General features: G+C 35.2%; 1 protein-coding gene across 10 annotated transcripts in view; it reads left to right on the top strand.

Annotated features, from left to right (window-relative positions):
* Positions 1–19,845, top strand: part of LOC135100478 (uncharacterized protein CG43867-like) — a 132,163-nt gene that overhangs the window by 91,884 nt on the left and 20,434 nt on the right. For 2 of the 10 annotated variants that reach the window (XM_064003429.1, XM_064003432.1), the window contains 13 exons: positions 1,924–2,046; positions 4,149–4,184; positions 6,901–7,031; positions 7,313–7,922; positions 8,829–8,954; positions 9,461–9,677; positions 14,127–14,234; positions 16,301–16,451; positions 16,824–16,965; positions 17,168–17,332; positions 17,711–17,872; positions 18,001–18,177; positions 18,494–18,599. In XM_064003429.1, the coding sequence (XP_063859499.1) occupies positions 1,924–2,046; positions 4,149–4,184; positions 6,901–7,031; positions 7,313–7,922; positions 8,829–8,954; positions 9,461–9,677; positions 14,127–14,234; positions 16,301–16,451; positions 16,824–16,965; positions 17,168–17,332; positions 17,711–17,872; positions 18,001–18,177; positions 18,494–18,599 (2,254 nt within the window). The remainder of the gene's footprint in view (positions 1–1,923; positions 2,047–4,148; positions 4,185–6,900; positions 7,032–7,312; positions 7,923–8,828; positions 8,955–9,460; positions 9,678–14,126; positions 14,235–16,300; positions 16,452–16,823; positions 16,966–17,167; positions 17,333–17,710; positions 17,873–18,000; positions 18,178–18,493; positions 18,600–19,845) is intronic. The other 8 variants (XM_064003439.1, XM_064003436.1, XM_064003435.1 and 5 more) reach the window with 7 other exon arrangements.

Below are 19,845 nucleotides of genomic sequence, written 5' to 3'. Positions count from 1 at the left end.
ACATCTGGAAGTTTCTCGCGTCTTCTTTCTTTTCTTTTTTCTTTTTTTTTCATATTTTAAAGTTGCGCCAGTGTCAGCCTTGAGGGTAAGGGAGAGAGGGAGCGCATGGGTGGGTTTTGTAACGCGAAGATGGTTGAGGTTGAAGAGGAGCATGCGTGCCAGGGTCGTCTCGGTGCCTGTCGTCCCCGGATCACCTATTAGATTCCGCCATAAGAGAGCGTTTTACATTCCCGGGCTCCGCTGACTTCACACGAGCCCAGAAAATATCAAAAGAACCTCTGTTTTGTCCCAAACAAACACGGCATGTTTAATCTCCTGCGGATATGAAGGCCAAGTCAACAGACCCTAAATGCCATGAATCTTTATTGAGGCCGAAAAGTGTTCGAATTTCCATTTCAAATATTTTTCAGAACATGAGAAAAGGGCTGGAAAAGACGCGACTATTGTGTTTGCATAAATAAAGTTAATGAAAAGATCTGAAACATTAAACAGATTGACGTTATTGCAGTGACAGTACCGTTGTCTCTTGCTCAACTTTGTTCACTGCCTCCTATCATTTCACAAAGAAAGAGTTTCCTCCTTCAAAATACTGACAAGATCCCCACAGGTATTACCACACCTCATCACTTCGCCAGCTTATTGGTCAGCTGAACGTGAGTCGTTACAACCATGGTTCGAAGGTCGCTCGCCGTGCGCCCATCCGCTGCATCACCACAAAATTTTAGTTGATGAAATATAGATTTAATTATTCACCAATTGCTTTACTGATTGAGTTATGTAAAGTAATTATTTTACATGATCAACGAAGGGAATACAGAATTAAATCATTTTCCGTACCATTTGCTTCCAGTGCGCACAACCAACTGCATGTGTGTGTGTGTGTGTGTGTGTGTGTGTGTGTCACTGGCAGCAGTCAAAATTATGTTTAGTGGTGTGGTTAGTATGTGCATTTATATATTTTATCGGACTGACATGGAATACACGGACAGCTAACAAATAAGAGTGGAGGAAACTGAAGAATCCTTTTTCCTGTAATGTTTGTTTTCATTGCCCTTTCCTTTCATTCCCTACCTCCATAACTGCCATAAGTAACGTCATTATTTTTATACAGTCATCAAGAGAGGAAAATGTCCGTCGAGAAAGATAGAAGATAAAAAAAAAAAACGCAGTGAGGTAGACAAATAAACCATTAATTACTCCTCGAGACTCTGCAGCCATATGGGATGATAACTTACTTAGCTATGACCCAGCACAGTGTTTACCTTTGCTGGCCAAGATTGAATCCCTTCTTTTTATCAGTAATGTACGAATATTTTCTCCAGAAGCAGTCGCCAGTCATGCCACACTGACTTTAGAAGAGGAGTTATTATAGTATGTGGTAATTGTAAAAGATCGTGTGTTTATCCACCATGTTAAACAGGAAACAAGTAAATGAGAAAAAAAAATGGTAGTAATTCACCAAGCTTAGTAGAAACTTTAAAAAATGAATTTTAATTAATAAGAAAGAAGATTATTCATTAGTCAAGAGTCGAGGAAGTGAGGTATATGTAGACAGACTCGCTCTCTCTCATGAAACTTAACTAGAGAAGAGATAAGGATCAGCATAAATACAGTTTTCTAAATGGAACAATACATCACTGGAATGCATTACCAGAAAAAAAGCACAGTGAGTGTAAACAGTATACATAAATTCACAGTAAAATATGGTAATTTGTTATCATAAAACAGGAGAAATTACATGCTTGACTCAATCCTGCAAAAATAAAGATGCAGATTTAGCATGGTAAAGATTTCTTAGTGTAATCCTTCTTTACATCTCAAAGTAAATGATAAGTTCAGACATGTACAGTACCACTCTGAGAAATTAAAATCTACAAATCTTCACCATAAATACTCTTGCTACAGTGATGTGTCTCCCCACAGCTTGAGGACCAGAACGCCCACCTGCGGGAGCAAAACGCGAAATGCAACGTTCAGCTGGAACTTCTGCGCGGCCGCTTGGCTCACCTCTCCACCATGCACACAGAGAGGGACAGAGACACAGAGGTGAGGCAGCAATGACATAGTTCTTTTGATATCATAAAATATCATTTATACCATTCTGAGAGGGTTTCCAGCCTTCCTTTCCCTGACCTCTCCGCCGAAGTAGACGTGGCTGGAGCAGAAATCAAAAGCAGTGGTGTTGTACTTGGCCATTCACCCAAGGACTGTCAGATGAGCAGCAGAATTTTATTAACATTATCATTCATTGCCGTGTAGTCTGTTATGAAGCTTGTGTTCCTGATAGACCACACACCCCGGAAGCTTCATGCAAGATTAATTTTAACTGATTTCTCTGAATAACATACTATTTATGGAAAATTTTAATCATTCTCACCTGATACTTGTATAACATAGAGTCAACCTTGTTCGTCCTTTTGTAGTATGTGTACGTATAACATTAAACTGTAAGGAAGAGTGTACAACATTGAAGACTGTAGTGTCACCAGCATGGCCACAGCAGCATGCGGCTCTAAATATTACAGTGGAACTTATGGTAACCATAGCCCTTATTGTGTTACTTAGGAAGGAAAGGAAATACAGGATTCTTAATTGACTATAATCTCATAATTCATGTAAAAAAATTGCAACATTTCAGGGTTTTTTAAAGTTAAGTTAGAGATAATATATTTAGGTAATGAAATTTAATTTTAACTTTAACTTTAGGTAATGAAATTTATGAGATTATTATGAATTAAAATCATTAGGTCTCCTTGATAAACACATGACTTTTTTCAAAGCAATGCAAATTTACCAAGCTTGAGAGTTGTGTTGCAACATTCAAGGCCTTCATACTTACTTGTGCTGTTGTGCCTATGTGAGGCTTTTTACAGCTGAAGAAATAAAAAAAAAAAAACATTGGGAGACTCAAAAAAAAAAAAAAAGTAGACAGGACAGTGGGTGATACTGCACCAGAAGTGGCACAAATAGTCAAGTCTTTAGTGTACATCACAGGAATTGACAGTAAACTACAAATAGTACTTAAATTTGACAGACTGTCACAGTTTAAATATCTTGGCACATTTGTATGAAATCAGACTACATGACATTTAAAAGAGTGTATATAGAGATGGGTGAGTAAGTGTGTAGCAACATACTACTTTTACCTGCCCAGTGATTTGGGCAATGGACTCTAAACTTAGATTCCATCCCAATACACAGTATGTTTGGAGACCAGAAATATAAATAGCAGACTGCATATGTTGTTTCAGAACTGCAATACTTTGTTAGTAAAACTTTAGTTGTTAATGATATCAGAAGGTGGGAGCATCCTGAAAAGTGTATGGTGAGGTATTTGTATAGTACATACTGCACTGGGAGATAACACAAGTTGAGAGGTTAGGATCAGATTCATTATATCAGTGAACCAATAAGGATAGGCTAAGTGTGTTGGTTTGATAATTTAGGAAGAAATTAAGAGTATGACTGGATGTTTTTTTTTTATGAAAGGTTGAATCCCTAGACATGAAGAGGGATCTGGAATTGGTTCACAAATTGTCACATGCATGTAACCTACCCTTCAGAATAATGATGTTTATTATACCATGTATCTTTACTTTAGTCCTCCAATGTGTCATGGGAGGGTAAGATCCAATGTAAAGATGTAAAGTTCATGGAATATTTATTTATCATAAGATCTGTCCACAGAATGGAAATGCCAAAGCCCTTGGTATTTTTACTTAAAAGCCTTGTTGTCTTGGTGACTGGTGAATAGTGATTGGTGATTGGTCAGTGTCCTCAGTGAGGTTATCTAGTGTGTCCTTGGTGTGTTGGTGTTCCAGCAGTGAGATACAGGCTCTTCTGAATTGTATATCATGTTGTAATGTCTTCAACATATTGTATGTTGTTGCATGAATGTATGGGAAGCAAATGTGGTACTAATGTAGCTGGAGGAGAAAATGATGACATCAGAGTTTTTATTACAGGTAAGGCAAGTAACAGGTAAACAATATAAAAAACTATACATAACACTTTGCATTACATTTATTGAATTCCAACACTGACATTGATATATTTTGCTACCTCACATTTTGTGGTACACTGTTTGCATTACATTAATGTCTGATACACAAAGTTGTCTTCACTCCACTCTCAATTCTCCTTTCCAGAGGTTATGGAAAAGGAGATCCCTAAGTCTGCCTAAGGTATGGAGGTGTTCTCTGTGTGGTACTGCTTGTGGAGCTGCTTGTGTGTGCAGGCATGGGTGGGTGGGAGGGTGGGTGTGATCATAGTTGCATTTAGGTGCTGGATGTGTGTAGAAGAGAAAGATAGAAAGGGAGTTGGACAAAAAGAGAGACAGAGATGTAAACAAGTTATTTTGCACCTTTTATCAAATTCTCTTCAAAGGAATTCCTTGATGAAACTGACTTTTTGCCTTAGTTGCATTACAGAATGTATGTTGTATATTTTTCTGCTACTGAACTTTTATGTGTTGCCATTAAAGAGGAATGGCTGAAAATGAAGGTCACTTATACGAGGCTCAGAGTTACCAGTCCATACACTCCTCAGCATTGGGATGACTTGCTTCATGCCACCTGTCCCATCTGGACAATACCTTTCACTCACAGCAATCAACATTACATTGAACATAATTGGACTTGGATTTATCATCAGTTGTTTTTATTTAATTTATATTACAAAAAACTGCCAGAAACACAGCAGTTGTAAAGTATAATAGCATCCAACAAATTTTGCACGTCATGTATTGTTAAAGGACTGGCTGTAACAAACATTATTATTGTTTTTTAATTGTTATTACTACAATTATTCTTGTAACTTGTTTTGGCATGCATAATCAATTCAGCACTAATGATAAAGATAAATCAGAGGCAGTTTGGGAAATGTAATGCTCTTCACTTTATCTTACCATTCCACCCTCTCATCATGACCTGTGGCCTCTCAGACTATTGGTGAATATGAATACCTTATCTAAGATGCAGGACCAGCTGTAACATATGAGTTCCCACAGTTTGCCATCTCTAGATTCCTCCAGGTACCCAGTTATCAACCTGTTCATTAGGGAGGCTGAAAGCTTGAAGTTTGTGAGTGTTCTTGAACCAAGAACCATGGGCACCAACAACCATGCCCTGGAAATACATATTGCATTCTCACCTAGCTACATTCCTAGTATTGTGCATTTGGAATCTCTCCAATGTTTTCTTTTAAGCAGAATAAGACTACTTAAACAACAACAATGAATAAAAAATGGCTAATACATAGGTATCACACATTATAAATTTTGGTTGTGGCAGTCACAATATACTGTCCTTTGTTTCACTATATAGGTATATCCATTTGGCATCTCTTTTATTATTCAGTCTCATTGCATTAAACTGACTTCAAAGACCTACTACAGTTACTCTTAGAATTTACACCAAAATCACTAACCAACACTTTTTTTCACTTATGAATAATAATGTTCATCTTCAAATAATGTAGTGATGTAATCAAATACTAAAGGAAGAAGTAGAGAAGCTAATGCACTGGAGAAGTGGAGAAGCAAAAGATATGGATGAGTCTGAGAAATGTGATCATATTTTCGTGAGTCAGGAAATACTTGAATGTGCTGTGTGCATGGCTGCATGGTGAATATTGAAGTTTGTCAGCATAGAGGAAGGTCAGATGATAATGAGTTCTTTAAGGAGTGAGAAGTAGTCTTACTGAGGTGTTGCCTTCATTATTATATTCCAGTGTGTACACTTACTACATGAAAGCTGCCACATGCACACGCACACAGGCTTAATAAAGTGCTATTGTTTTTTTTTTTTTTTTTTTTTTTTTTTTTTTTTTTTTTTGTAGATTTTACAGTTTGTATTTTTATGTATTTATTTTCTTTAGTGAGTGAAAGTAACCAAAATGGAATAATTGGTTTTGAAGGGTTATACATTTTTCCACAAGGAAAGTATGTAAATTAACCACAACTTATCATGTATGGTTCTGTTATAGTTCATACAAACCCACTGGGTTTCATTTTTTCTTAAGCTTTTTAAGAAATATGTACAATAAATATTCAGTTACTGATGTGGTTATATATTTTTCTTTGTCATTTTTATTCTGCAAGTGCACCAAGGATAATGAGTTCACTTACATTTTTCAGCAGCTGTGGAAAGTAATGTTGCACAACAAACATTTATGTTACAGTGGTTTACAATCAGGCATCTCTAAGGAATTCTACTTCTTAATCTAGAACAATTTGAACTCAAGCTCAGGTGCCTATATGGAGTAGAGTATTAATCTGTTTAGCAGCTATTTCAGTATTTTATTTAGTATTTTAATGTTTTAGTACATCGTTAAACACTCTGTGATTGGCCTTTATGCACCATGAAGGGTTTGGCACTAATCAAATTATTACACAGTGTTTAAGGAAAGGTCCATATACATAGACCTTGCAACTTCTGCTTGTGTTATTGCATTACTCACACTACTCATCATATTTTTTTATCTATCATTCATTTCATCCTTTATCTTTACTGCTCAGTACAGTACTTTAAAAGAGTTCTCTCTCTCTCTCTCTCTCTCTCTCTCTCTCTCTCTCTCTCTCTCTCTCTCTCTCTCTCTCTCTCTCTCTCTCTCTCTCTCTCTCTCTCTCTCTCTCTCTCTCTCTCCAAAAGTATTATATTGAAGTTGTGTTATTCTTTTCTTCCTTTCAGAATGATTTTATAACACAGATATCCCTTTTTATTTTCTTGTATTGATATATATTTTTATTGTGTTTTCTTTGGATTTACTGAGTTTTTGTTTCGTTCAACATTTATTTGTGTTTTAAAAGTATCCATAGAAATGTACTAATTTTTCTTCTTGCTTGCCATCACCATGTATGAATCCTGTGAAAGCAATATTAACCAGATTCTTCCTGTGTAGGACTCCTCCCGGGGCAGCTATGAGGGGGACAGACCCGACAGTGATGAGTCTCTTCCTGATGGTCGAAATGAAGCTGATTACATACCATCCCGTCCAGCCACCCTTGGCCGAGACCGCCGATCAAAGTCAAGGTGCAGTGTTTTTAGTTCCATCATATACATTTGTATTTTATGGTCAGCAACTCGAATGTTTCATGAATATGACTGAAAATTTTATACTGGTCATATAGCTGGTACTATATGTTGTGTATGAATAATATTTGGTTTATTTTGCATTAACAAATAGTTATGCATATTCTATGCAGGTGATGGAGAGTGAACCGTGTAAATTATCTAATAAGGAAGTTATAAAATCACTTTTTATGTTGCTGACTTGACTTTTCAAATCTATTGATAATGAATTCCTTATACAGATCCCCAGCAGGTTTGAGAAGGGCCAGTTCTAGTGACACAGATGCTAACTATGGAGAAATTCGCTTCAAATCTCGACACAATGGACCCCCTCGCACCAACCTCGAGAGACGGCGCTATGATGAGGACAAAAGAACCAGAGACTCTCGTGTGGATTCAGGTTCAGTGGATCTAGAAACACCACAGAGCCTCAGTCCAAAAAGTCCACTTGAGGTGATGCTGAACAGCCTAACACAGAGCACAGGCAGTTTACCAAGAAGTCGAGGAGACAGTCCAAGAAAACCAGTGCCCCAACCCCGCACAAAGCACTTGAAAAAGGGCGGGAGTGTGCCTACTTATGTTACCAAAAGTGCTGATAGTCTTGATCTTGAACTTGACAGTTATGACAACACTGAGAGCACAGACTCAAGTCAGTTAGCACGTTCTGGGGACAGTCACCTGAGTGATGAGGGCAGGCGATCCAGAGCAAAAGATGAACTCCATGACTATAGTGAGATATACACTCCAAGCAGGGATCAAACTGCCTGGCCTGCAGAGGCCGAGGCTAATGGAGAGAAGCCGCCCACTCCACCATTGCACCGCTTTCCATCTTGGGAATCAAGAATATATCAGGTAAGCCATAGCAGGACTTGGTGTTTTATTGAAGTATTAGTAGTTTGTTACATAATATGATTTGTCAAAACATCTTGATAATTTACTTCTCAACAATAGAAGAGCACAGATGAATACAGAGTAAAAATTTGTCATTTCAATTATAATATTACAATATGGTGTGATCATCATTATTATTATTATTATTATTATTATTATTATTATTATTATTATTATTATTATTATTATTACTACTATTATATTTTTTTTCACTGGTAAACATTAAAATGTACTTGATGATGATATACTTTGAAGTTAACAATTACGTGATTAGTATCTTATCAGTGATGCTTGGTCTCAGATTTCCAAGAATATATATATATATATATATATATATATATATATATATATATATATATATATATATATATATATATATATGTGTGTGTGTGTGTGTGTAGATAGATAGATAGATATAGATACATATTACAAAACTCTTTTCCACACATATATGAATGTCTACATAGAAAAAAAAAAAAAAGTGAAATCAAAGCAAGGTTCAGCCTTGTGTTATGAAAATAAAAGTTCCAGATAGAGAGTTTCTAGTTTTTGTTCCTTGTAGTTACTCTCTGCAACATGCAGGGAATGCTGAGTATAAATAAGAAGTGCATAAGAAATCTTATGATGTGATCACATACCTAAAAATCTTGATCTTAATTTCAATAAAGAGTATATATATATATATATATATATATATATATATATATATATATATATATATATATATATATATATATATATATATATATATATATATATATATATATATATATATATATATATATATATATAAATTTTTTCTTTATTTATTTTTTCTTAATAAAAATGATAACACCAGTATCATAACTAAATGGCTTTTCTCTGCAGGTGGCACAAGAGGGTTTGTCAGGGTCAGGTGGTGCAGGGCCAGGGGAGGCTGGCAGTAGAGTGAGAACCTCAGGTCTGGGGAGCTACCCAGAGATCCACGTCCCTGTGTATGCTGCTGTCAAGGGGGTGAGAATAACTGGCCTCAGTTTGTTGTTCCTCATTCTTGTTCTTGCTGTCTTTTAAAATTACAAGTTTTTGTGATTCCTCCTCTACTTGCCTGTCAGTAATTATCATTTTTATTTAATAATTCTAGTCTCCATGCCCTTGTTTTTTTGTAGTTCTTTATGTTTGTTTCTTGTGGGGTGTTCTTTATATCTACAGTTTTAATGCTGCTTCACGGGCATTTTGTATGATATATATATATATATATATATATATATATATATATATATTATATATTATATATTTATTTATTTATTTATTTGTATTTGTTTTATTTATTCATTTATTTATCTTTAAGCAATTAACATGTCATCTTTACCTTGTAGTCCAGATGTGAAATCATTTAAAAAAAATTTCATGTAAATTCATCAACTCTGTCATGTAGTGTTATGTATCATGTAGTTCTTATGTAGTGTAATTTACATTATTCATAATTTCAAAAGTAACTTGAGATATAACTTTTCTTTCAGCGAGCCAGTCAAATCCGTTCTGTTCCATTCACTGGGGATTCATCAGACTCCTCAGATGGAGAGGATCACTGTGGGGGATCGGACTCCAGAGGCCTGTCCTCCCATACTCCCTCCTCCTCAGCTGAGTCATCATCCAGCTCACCCTCCAAAAGCAAAACATCATCTCTGTCTCCAGCAAAGCTTTCAGGCTCTTCACCTTCCAAAAGCATGAGGAGAGGTTAGTTTTGTGTGTCTGTGTTTTGAATTTTTGCATTTGTTTAATTGCTCTTTTAGTAAACATTAATTTTATCTTCATATTTTGCATTTTTCCCTCCAAGGCCTTGTTAGCATCAAGATTTATAGTATTCTTCTAGGAGGATTACCAGATAATGCCTTGTGATATGCAGCCCAGAGATAAATGAGGATTGAAGCTCTTCTGGGAGTTATGCTGTAATGTGTCGAATTTCATTTTTGAAGTTATTATATCTGCATGCTCTATCATCCTTAGATTTTTGTAGGTGAATGTGCTAAAGCATTGTTATCTGAAATTTTAAAATGTCATAATTGCATGTATAAAAGCTACTCTTACTTAAACCACTTGATAAACTTCAGCTGTAAATCATGCAGAAGCATTTGCAGTAAGTTTCATATATTTTGGAACCAAGCAATCACTGATACTTCTATATTATATATACAGCATTCATATAAAATTATGGCCAAACAGCCTGGGTTACCTAGGACTTTTTTTACAAAAAGAAGTCTTTATTTTGAGAGTGAACAAAGATTGCAATAATTATTGACCACCGACATGGTGCATTTCTAGGCTTCCTGCACTGCCTGCAGCAAGCAAATTTTACATAGGTAATACTGCTCTGTCTCAACAAATATTGTAGTTGGCAACTGTAAGCTAAGTCACATCCTGTTGTCTTGATGTGATAATACATTAATGGGATTTCTTTATTAAAATGTATAGTAATGGAACCAGAAAAAGGTTTAGGGATTTGCGAAAATAACAAATCACTAGACTCCAGAATGGACAATTAATTTTCCACTATCTTAGTATACTAAACACTGTTGGGTTCTGCATGCAGTGCTGGAATCCTGGCAGTATGTCATGTTGGTGGCCTGTAATTTTTGCCACATTCATTCACCTTCCATAGGGTATATCTCTTTTGACAAAAAGTCTTGGACAATGTAGGCTGCCCAGCCAGTAGTTTTTGTGAGTGCTGTAATTCTTACAAAACAACTTTTTGCTCTAGGTTAATAATTTTTTTCCTATAAACAACTCACTTCTGTTTTGAACAAGGCATTCAACAAATATATTTTCATAATCAAATCCTTATCAACAGGCTTTCACTTTTGTATATGCCCAGTTTTGCAGTTGCATTTTTTTAATGTATTAGAGATGACATGAAGAAAATCTTTTGAAACATCTCTACACAACCACCAACACTTAGGGAAGGGAGTGGTTATTTTTTTGTATATTTCTAAATGACATTACACTGATGCCTATAAAGTGCATATTGCATGTTGTGTATTAAAAGCTTTCTTCACCTTCATGATTATATTTCATCTTGTTAAGTCTGCTATTGCACTTTTGCCCTCTGAGAACACATGGATATGGTAACAATGCCAGTTGGCAATGCTCTCATCCACTGATTGACTCATGTATTCTAGTTTATTTTTGAAATATACAGCAAAATGACTTTATGCTCTTATCAAGAACTTTCCTCAAAGCATACTGGATTATACATGTACAAATAGCTATGTATTTTAAAAATAACAAAAAGTTTTCATCAGAATACAAAGTCAATTTGCTGTTCATCTGGAAGGAAAAGATCAATGTACCAGCCAGTCAGCTGGTGAGAGCATCAATTACTGACAGTGTTACCATGCTTGCAAGTCCTCAGGTGACAAAATTGCTATATCAGACTTTGCATGATGGAGTATAGTATTAAAATGTCTGAAATGCACCCATAAATACCCAAACCTGAATGATAATTCTCTCGTATAACGTGATCACTTTTATGAAGCCAACAGCTTATTGTTGAATATAGTTACCTTTTCTTTGATGATCACTGTCATGCTGAATATAAAGCAGAATACTTTAGTAACTGATTTTATGCTATATATTCTTATTTATCTGTTAACCAGGTGTCTTATACTTTAAATTTATCAGTAGGAAAAAAATAGTTAAGGAGATAGAGAAAGAAAAAAAAAAGAAAAAAAAATACTTTGAACCACTTGTATAATTCACCAGTCTATGGTGAACCTTTATTTTTATCACTAAAATAATTATAGATTTACTGCCTTCATCTCTGTTTATTTATTATACTACAAAACACTTAATAGATATCAATCATGGTATTAAAAACATGTAAGAATGTGAAAAAAAATACACTGATCTGTTCTGCAGAAGCTGGTGTTAATGATGGAACCTGCTGTAGAGCTAATGCTTTTAAGTACATCAATTCTTAATCACTATGCGTACAGTGAAATGCACAAAAAGACATAAAATGTCTTTTTATTTCTGTATTTTATTGCACGCTTTGAATCACTACCACCGCTTTCACTCGTAGCAGAACACTTGCTAGCAGTGTTATAAATGTTGGAGCAGAGCAACAGCTTTGCATGGGAAGCAGTTTGACTTAGGTGTGTCATGCCACAGACTAAGGCTGAAACAATGCCCTGGTTCCACAATTGACTTGTCATACCTTTGTTTGAAGGTACCCCACGCAAAGGTACAAGAGAATCACAGAAGACATTTTTTTCCATATTTTCTTTTTGCTACTGGATACATACATGCAGTAAGTATTGATGTTAAATGTCAATGTCAGAAAAAGTTAAATGAAGTTCTCTTCATCATCCTAGTATATCTGTAGCACAGCACTCAATAGAGCATCATAGCATTGTCATCAGACTTAATGCCAACCACTGCTGAAAATGTAGCAATACACCACACTTCGCTCCATATGTGACTGTGTCTTAGACAAAATTTTCCAGTGTTTATAAGCTGAGGAAATGTGTTAACATGAAGATTGTATGAGGTGAGTTTGAACACAATTGTTTGATGGTTAACTGCAAAGATAAGGTTCAGAATACTGCCTACTATCGAAACGCTTCCTCAACACTGGCCATCTAGCTGCAGCTGACTCATTCACTGAGGATACAAAGAATCACACATGTATACAAAGTGCTACCTCATTAGGTGCCACTCTTGCTTCTCAGCTCTAATGGGTTTCCTTGGAAAAAATAAGATTAGATGCTGTACTTGTGAATAGATCTCCTACATTCTTACACTTGTATAAAATATTTATCTTCAGTCATTGTTATAATGTGAAAAAAAATAAAATTCATAGTGTTATGCAAAATGCTTCTATTAAAATTTTTGATGACAGTAATGCAAGGCTAAAAGACACCAGTATGTAATTATTTGGGCACAACAAATATTTAATAAGCTGTTTATTTGGTTACAGATTAATCAGTGTTTGTAGTATGACTATTGAGTAGGAAATGAACATAATTGTGTCAAACATGGAAAGCATTAGATAAATTTTGATACTGATAATGATGCCACAGTGATTAGTGTAAGGAACATTATGCAAACTATTAAAGAACAAATATTTGAAAGAAGCAGGGTATTAATGGCATCTTCAGCAGTGTTTGTTTTAGATGAAAGTTTGTGGCATGGAAAGAAATGAAGCTGCTTAGTAGGCTAAGCATTTGGGCATTCCATGCAAAGCTGGTGATAAGTGGTTGTGCAGGATTTGGGAATCACCAAAACATTTGAAGCAGGAAATCTCCTGGTGAAGCTTGTGCTGCTTCAGCTGAAGAAACTGTGCAAGTCACATGATTAAGCACCTCATCACCTCATTGATTTGTATGAACAATTACTCTTTCTCTTTATTCTCTTTTCAAAATGTTTCAAGTGTTTAAGAGAAACATATGTCAATAGAGAATATGGTCTGTCACAAATTTCTGTTGTGGCATTACAATTGATGTAAAAGTATGAGGAACATTATGAAGTGTTATTACTTCATCTCATTCAATCACAAACTGAACACTGAGATGTATGAAGAGTGGATGTTGTCTGTGTATTTTCCTTCTTGGTTGTATTTATCTATTTGAAAACACAATTCCAGTCGAGCTTGCATTGTCCCATCTTGATATGTCAGTTTGTTTATCCAACTTATTTTTCACCACTACAGAAGATGAATCTAAATAATATTTGCTTGGCCAGGGACTCAAGCCCTGGATCTTTGGTTCTGAACTAAAGATACTGAGCAGCTGGGCTACTGTGGAGATACAGTGATACTACTCATTCTCTTTGAACTTGTTGTCTTATGTGTATAATTTCTTGCTAATAGTTGTTCTATTCAGTCCAGAAGCTTTGAGTAATGATGAGAATATACTGAAATATTTTTAACATCCTGCTCTATGACAGAATAAAGCAGATGTGGGTAATGGGAGATGAAAATATATTTTAAATTATTATATGATATCCAAATGTTCACATTCTATATTTGGTCAGATTATTGTTGCACACTCAGCTTTGCTATTTTGTTCACTTGCCTCAGCTTCACAGCTTCATAGATGTATTTTCTGCCTTGATGTCCATTTAATTTTTCTCCTGGTGTTTATTCTTTACCTTTTTGGTTTTATAGAAACTGCTAATTTTATTTCACAGACAGCAGTCGGTTATCTCAGGATTCAGATGATTATGCCGATTATGCCATCCCACCCGATGCTATGCCAGATTCTATACCAGATTCAGTGCCCTCCTTAAGACTGCCGGGTTTGTGTAATATTTATTTCTGTTGAGTTACTTCCTTCAAAGCCAAGATAATTGTCAGATTATTAATGTCCTTAAATGCTAAAGTACCTTTTTTTTTTTTCAAGCATTTACTATCTAAGCTACTAGCATAGTAGCTTAAAGTATAGAACCAAAGTCTTTATATTATTATTATCTTGTTTAATTGAATCCTGTAAATGACTGATTTAGTTAAATATTACTGTCATTTTTGTGTATATATATATATATATATATATATATATATATATATATATATATATATATATATATATATATATATATATATATATATATATATATATATATATATTCTCAACAGGCAACACATATATTACAGTCACACAAAGGAAGCATATAGTGGCTGTAGATTTTTCTTTTTCTTTTCTTTTTTACATCAGATGATAAAAATGCCATGTATTTTTTTTTTAAGCTTACACTGTACATATATGTGAATGTTGCTTTTGCACTTTTGTATAGAGCAGCACCTGAAAGGAGCCTCTTGGTGTTGGCTGTCTCCTTTAGTCAGGGCTCTTTCTGTTTTCATTAGTGACTGCATGTTTTCTTCTCATATTGCAGATTCTCTATCATATTTTTGTTTTTGGTTGAAGACCTCTTAACCCCATTTGAATCAATAATATCCAAAATTTTGCATTAATGCTATTATCATATCCCAGTTTACAAATATAATAGTTATAACTTTAAAAAAAATTTAAATTGGCAAGGTATTCGTAAGATAAGGGTGATTGAACAATAGATCCTGACACAGCCAGTGACTTGTAGCACTTGCCATTTTATTTCTTTATATTGTAATATTTTTTTATGCAGATTTCCATATGAAATATCCATGTGTAAAATTAAGTTGTAGTTAATATAATGATTGTGAGTCATTTCTTTTCTTACATGTTGTGCAGTTTGCTATACAATGAGAGAAGCATCCAAGAAGAATGTAACTAAGATTTTCTGCTCAGTGGTTATGATTTTTCCAATGGACTACAGTAAAATCCCTCTCATCCGGCATTAAGTATCCGGCAGCTTCAAGTATCCAGCACATTTTTCCCCGAGCCTTAAAATCAATAAAAATCAGTGTGTACTCATAAAATTTATTAAAATTCCCGTGCGAGGCATACTTTGTCCCCTCGCCACCAGAGCGCACTGCTTCGTGCCACCCGCGGCCCACTGCACTGTGTTTACTCAGTGACTCAGTCCCGCGTGTGCACTGTTTATCGCCTGACGCCTTCATCATGCCTAAAGTTGTAGAAAAGAGGAAGCGTGTTGTGCTTACACTTAAGCAGCTGATCAGATCAGCTGCTGACTAAGATCAGCTGATCTTTGTTATGGTAAGATGCGTGAGTGTAGGGTGGTGATTGTGGACATAATTTCACTTCTATTCAAGTATCCGGCAACATTGAAGTATCTGGCATGTCAGCGGTCCCGTTGATGCCGGATAAGAGGGATTTTACTGTATATAAAATGTGGCCACTCAAAACTGAGTTAAAAGTATACTTGATACAGGAAGTTTTGAAATCCTGATCTTCTTTATAAGAAACATGAGCTTCTTTTAAATAACCATGGAGAAAGCTCTTAAATATGCTGGCTGCAGTCACACACCTCTCAAGAATAATAACTTTGTCGCTCTTTAAAGTGTCTGCTATACTCACAGTACATGAGGAAAGCTAATTATATGACAATGTAATTTATAGAAAACTGGGATATGATAATGAATATATGAATCATTAATTTCATAATAGATTGCTTGTATTCAGTACCTCATTGAATTAAAGTTAATATGATCTGTAATTCAGCTATAAAGCAGTTATTTTATTCAAGTCCCCATCATTGCAATCAAATATATTACAGGCAACCTCTCTGCAAACTTTTCTTACCCAAACTTTTCTTACCCATAAAGTAAAACTTCGAGAGTTGCAGTGATGCTCTCATGTATTATTTCAAAACCAACCTCATTGTAGCCATCTCACAATTCCACTACATTAGCTTAGTTAATTTTATCATGCATACAATCGCACACTAATCAAAGCACTCCTTTGTAGATACATCCTTTGAGTCTGGCGTGTCCGATGATTATGCAATCCCACCAGATGCCCGAAGTGACAGTGGATCGCTAGAATCAACTATGGCACCCACCATCAGTGCCAGGACATCTTGTGTTGAAACAACCACTAATACTCTTACATCAAGCCAGTAAGTATTTCTGAATGGTAAGGTTTACATGTCTGATGTTAAGGGATGTGGCATTGTATTGTAATGCAATGAATTGTAAGTACACTTGCAATTGAAGAGCTAGAGTTTAGATTCTCAAATATAAATGTAGCATCTGCCTATTATTATACACTGTAAATGTGAGAATGTTTAATCTTAATATCCAGTTAGCAGAAAATAACATTTATTTTCCTATTATTTTGGTGTGTATTCACATTCAAATTCACTTAACATTATATGCTTTCTGCATTCTGGTTGAATGAAAAAAATAGGTAATGTTTTTACTGATTGGACTGAATTACTGGGCATTATGCAGTATGGTAATCTCAGTCCTCACCATCCCTTGTACACCAGCAGCATCGGTACTGTGTCTCCCCGTCGGGAGAGTTCTTTGGAAAAGATGGGTTACTTGACCAAACTTGGAGGGAAACTTAAGACATGGAAAAAGCGCTACTTTGTATTAAAGGATGGAACTCTAACTTATTGGAAAAGTCAGGTAAGGGTTTGTTTCAAACTCTTATTTATTATATTATTATTATAGAAAGAAATGATGGAAATTACATAGAGGTAAATGTAAACAGAATTATGATGAACCATATATTTATGTACCACATTTATATTCAATGGTATTCATAAAGAGTCAATTTGTAAGGGTTTTTATCTAGAGAGAGGATTAAATTGTACTTTTCTTCACCCAGAGTGACATACATCGGAAACCAGCTGGACAGATAACACTGAATGAGGTGTGCCGAGTAACAAGATCTGAGGGGGCACACACCTTCGAAGTGAATACTGGCAAAAAGACGTACTACCTCACTGCAGATAATACAGCCCTTGTTGAAGACTGGGTCAGAGTTCTTCAGGTAAAACAGATAACTCACTAATATGTTTTGCTAGTAACAATCACCATTATCTGTCATTTATTTAATTTCTTTAAGTATATGTTTTGTCAGCTTGACATACAAGGATTTTTATTATATTTACTCATATATTTGTTTTCGTATTTTTTTAGAAATTTTGGTATATGAAAATGAAACCTTCACTTTGTTGGTTTAATGGCAAAGTAGAATGAAATATTTAACTGTAACTCTATGTGAAAAAGGAATGTTCCATGAGATTGTCTTGTGCTATTAATGAATAATGCAAGTATATATTTAATACATGTTTTTTTATTCTACATGCAGAAATCATATCTTTTTGTCTATAGTATCTTTTCTAATTATTGTTGGATTATTTTCCAGAATGTGCTCAGAAGAAATGCCACTAAATTGTTGCTCAGTAAAGAAGACAATAAGCCAACCTTGCAGGGATGGCTCACCAAAGTCAAACATGGTCATGCACGTCGCTGTTGGTGTGTTCTCATTGGGAAAATGTTTATTTATTTTAAGAATCCCAATGACCAGGTAAATCTTCCCTTTCTAAGATAAAAGATTACTTGTCTAATAATTGATCTAATAATTAGTGAAAGTAGTCTTTTATTTATATACATGAGTTGTGCTCTTTGTAATATTCTGCATGTGCGTGTTTCCAGAATCCTATAAGCCAAATCAATATGCGTGATGCAAGAGTGGAGGAAGTGGAGAAGGTGTCTGACTCTGAAGGAGAGGATGCAGCAGATGATGACACACCAAGGGAAGATTTAACCATTGGCATATTTCCTTCACACCAAGGTCCAACCTACCTCATCATGCCAAATAAGCAAGAAAAGGTAACTTTTGTATAATTTGATTTTACACAATGACATAATAATGAGAAAACATAACAGCATGCTTGAATCACTGCTCTTTTAAGGAATCCCAGGCTGGTAGACAAAAATAGTCAGTTATATATTACAGTATAAACTTTAAAAGAATGAAGACAGTCACTGCAAACAGTCTTCCAGATCTTTACTTTTTTTTTTTTTTTATTATAATAATGGTTTTGAAGATAACAGATATATTTAATGGTTAATGAGTACCAGTAAATTATATGAAGTGATTAATCATATTTCAAAGTACATTAATATCTTTGTATTCTTTCCTCAGGACAATTGGCTGTACCACCTCACAGTGGTGTCGGGTGGAGGTCCCAATGCTGGTACTCAGTATGAACAGCTGGTACAGAAGCTAATGGAGCTTGATGGAGATGCCAGTAAGTTTAATTCAGAACAATAATAACATATTTACATGGATTTTATATATATATATATATATATATATATATATATATATATATATATATATATATATATATATATATATATATATATATATATATATATATATATATATATATATTTATTTATTTATTTATTTATTTATTTATTTATTTATTTATTTATTTTATTATATTTTATTTATTTATTTTTTTTTATATAGGAAGGACACTGGCCAAGGCCAACAAAAATCCAATAAAAAAATATGCCCACTGAATTGCCAGTCCCATAAAAAGGTCAAAGCAGTGGTCAAAAATTCATGAATAAGTGTCTTGAAACCTCCCTCTTGAAGGAATTCAAGTCATAGGAAGGTGGAAATACAGAAGCAGGCAGGGAGTTCCAGAGTTTACCAGAGAAAGGGATGAATGACTGAGAATACTGGTTAACTCTTGCATTAGGTGGACAGAATAGGGGTGAGAGAAAGAAGAAAGTCTTGTGCGGCGAGGCCGCGGAAGTAGGGGAGGCATGCAGTTAGCAAGATCAGAAGAGCAGTTAGCATAAAAATAGCGGTAGAAGACAGCTAGATATGCAACATTGCGGCGGTGAGAGAGAGGCTGAAGACAGTCAGTTAGAGGAGAGGAGTTGATGAGACGAAAAGCTTTTGATTCCACCCTGTCTAGAAGAGCAGTATGAGTGGAACCCCCCAGACATGTGAAGCATACTCCATACATGGACGGATAAGGCCCTTGTACAGAGTTAGCAGCTGGGGGGGTGAGAAAAACTGGCGGAGACGTCTCAGAACACCTAACTTCATAGAAGCTGTTTTAGCTAGAGATGAGATGTGAAGTTTCCAGTTCAGATTATAAGTAAAGGACTGACCGAGGATGTTCAGTATAGAAGAGGGGGACAGTTGAGTGTCATTGAAGAAGAGGGGATAGTTGTCTGGAAGGTTGTGTCAAGTTGATAGATGGAGGAATTGAGTTTTTGAGACATTGAACAATACCAAGTTTGCTCTGCCCCAATCAGAAATTTTAGAAAGATCAAAAGTCAATTGAGACATTGAACAATACCAAGTTTGCTCTGCCCCAATCAGAAATTTTAGAAAGATCAAAAGTCAAGCGTTCTGTTGCTTCCCTGCGTGATATGTTTACCTCCTGAATGGATGGACGTCTATGAAAAGACATGGAAAAGTGCAGGGTGGTATCATCAGCATAGGAGTGGATAGGACAAGAATATATATAT

This window comes from Scylla paramamosain, chromosome 5 (assembly GCF_035594125.1).
Source record: "Scylla paramamosain isolate STU-SP2022 chromosome 5, ASM3559412v1, whole genome shotgun sequence".
Lineage (NCBI taxonomy): Eukaryota > Metazoa > Arthropoda > Malacostraca > Decapoda > Portunidae > Scylla > Scylla paramamosain.
The sequence above is the reverse complement of the archived record's forward strand: the minus strand, read 5'-3'. Positions and strand labels throughout refer to the sequence as shown.